Source organism: Mastomys coucha, unplaced genomic scaffold (assembly GCF_008632895.1).
Source record: "Mastomys coucha isolate ucsf_1 unplaced genomic scaffold, UCSF_Mcou_1 pScaffold22, whole genome shotgun sequence".
Taxonomy (NCBI): domain Eukaryota; kingdom Metazoa; phylum Chordata; class Mammalia; order Rodentia; family Muridae; genus Mastomys; species Mastomys coucha.
In genome coordinates, this window is record NW_022196905.1 from 203,818,414 (window position 1) to 203,819,881 (window position 1,468).

At 44.0% G+C, this 1,468-nt stretch overlaps 1 protein-coding gene across 1 annotated transcript in view; it reads right to left on the reverse strand.

The window, feature by feature from the left end:
* Cpe (carboxypeptidase E) overlaps nt 1-1,468 on the reverse strand; it is a 106,178-nt gene that overhangs the window by 3,247 nt on the left and 101,463 nt on the right. The window contains exon 7 of the mRNA XM_031339941.1: nt 1,016-1,115. Coding sequence (XP_031195801.1) covers nt 1,016-1,115 — 100 coding nt within the window. The remainder of the gene's footprint in view (nt 1-1,015; nt 1,116-1,468) is intronic.

Sequence of the window (1,468 nt, forward strand, 5' to 3'; positions counted from 1 at the left end):
GTTACCTGCTGCTTCTCTCAAAAGCAGAGGTGCCACCCACTTGTGTCTTTCCCAATAAATGCCTTGTGTGAGGTACAGTATGACCCTGTGGTGTTCCTTGCCTCCTGTCTGCCAGAATACCTCTCCCTTCTGAGCTGTAACACTTAACACAGGGGAAACCTCTCCCCTCAGAGCTGCCACGCTTTCCATCGGAGAAACTTCTCCCCTGAGAGCTGCAGCGCTTGCCTCGGGGAGAACTTTCCTGTCAGAGCGGTAACACTTACACAAATCTCCGTTTCATTCCTTTCTAGGATTAGATTTCTCTCACGTTTTTTTACATCGTGGGATGCAGAGAAAAATAACATTTCCGGAGTTAGTGAAACAATATCCTGTGGCTGGGGCATTCATTAGGCTTGTGTCCTACCCTTGCCATGGGTAAAGAGGGTAGGATCTTGGCATGGGCTCTGGAATGCAGGATGGAAAAGCATCCTGAAACTTGCTGGGATAGTGATGAATATTGCTGAATATGTGTATAAACGAGTTTAAGAGGACAATAAGGCCTTAGAAAATAAATGAAATATTAAATAATTCAAAAGACTAGGAAGTGTTCTTGTTACTGTGTTTTGTTATCCCTGGCTGCAGGGATTGCAGTGGGTGGTGGTTAAAGTAAAATGAGCTTAATAGAAATGCATAAGGATACCCAGACACACAAATGCGGGGCGTTTAACCTCAGCTGCTCCCAACAAGGAAGCAGGGCCGCAGGCCTACAACAGCTCGCTCTGGGTAAAGGGCGCCACCTGCTGGCTCGAAACATCTTAGGCTTCCCTGTTTAGTCTCACAGAATAAAGTGGAATTGGGGGCAGAGTCGGTGTAAAGCCGGATGAAGCAATTATTGCTATGCTTAGAATTAGTGTGCGAATTTTAATTATAATTAGTGGTTATGTCCATTTTCATAACTAGTGGTTATGTTCATTTGCATAATTTTTGCTTCCAGATCAAGGCAAAAAATAAATAAATAAAATAAGATAATACCCACCTGAGGTGACATCATGGTCTATCCCCTCCACAGAGATGGTTGCATTGGCAATCGGGTTACCTTGAAGGTCACGGACAAACCCTTTAACACCTCGGTGTATCTGTGAAGGTCAAAGACAGGCCAAAAAAATTATAATAGAAACGGCTTTAAAATGCATTTCCTGTCAAGCATCTTCTTGTTCTCTGGCAATACATTGTAGAGCCTCGTTATATAAGAGACAGAACAGGCACAAACCACCAGCAAAGGTTTGTGCGCATTCTTTTCTGGGCTTTTCCTCAAAGAAATGGGAAATCACCTTCTAAGAATGAATGTCAAGTTCTATGCAAAGCACGGAGTTTGAAGGACGTTGCAAATAACAAAAAAGGAAAGAAAAAAGCCTGTGTGTTTGTGAAGTTTTAGCCTCCCCTCTCCCTCTCCCTCTCCCTCTCCCTCTCCCTCTCCCTCTCCCTCTTC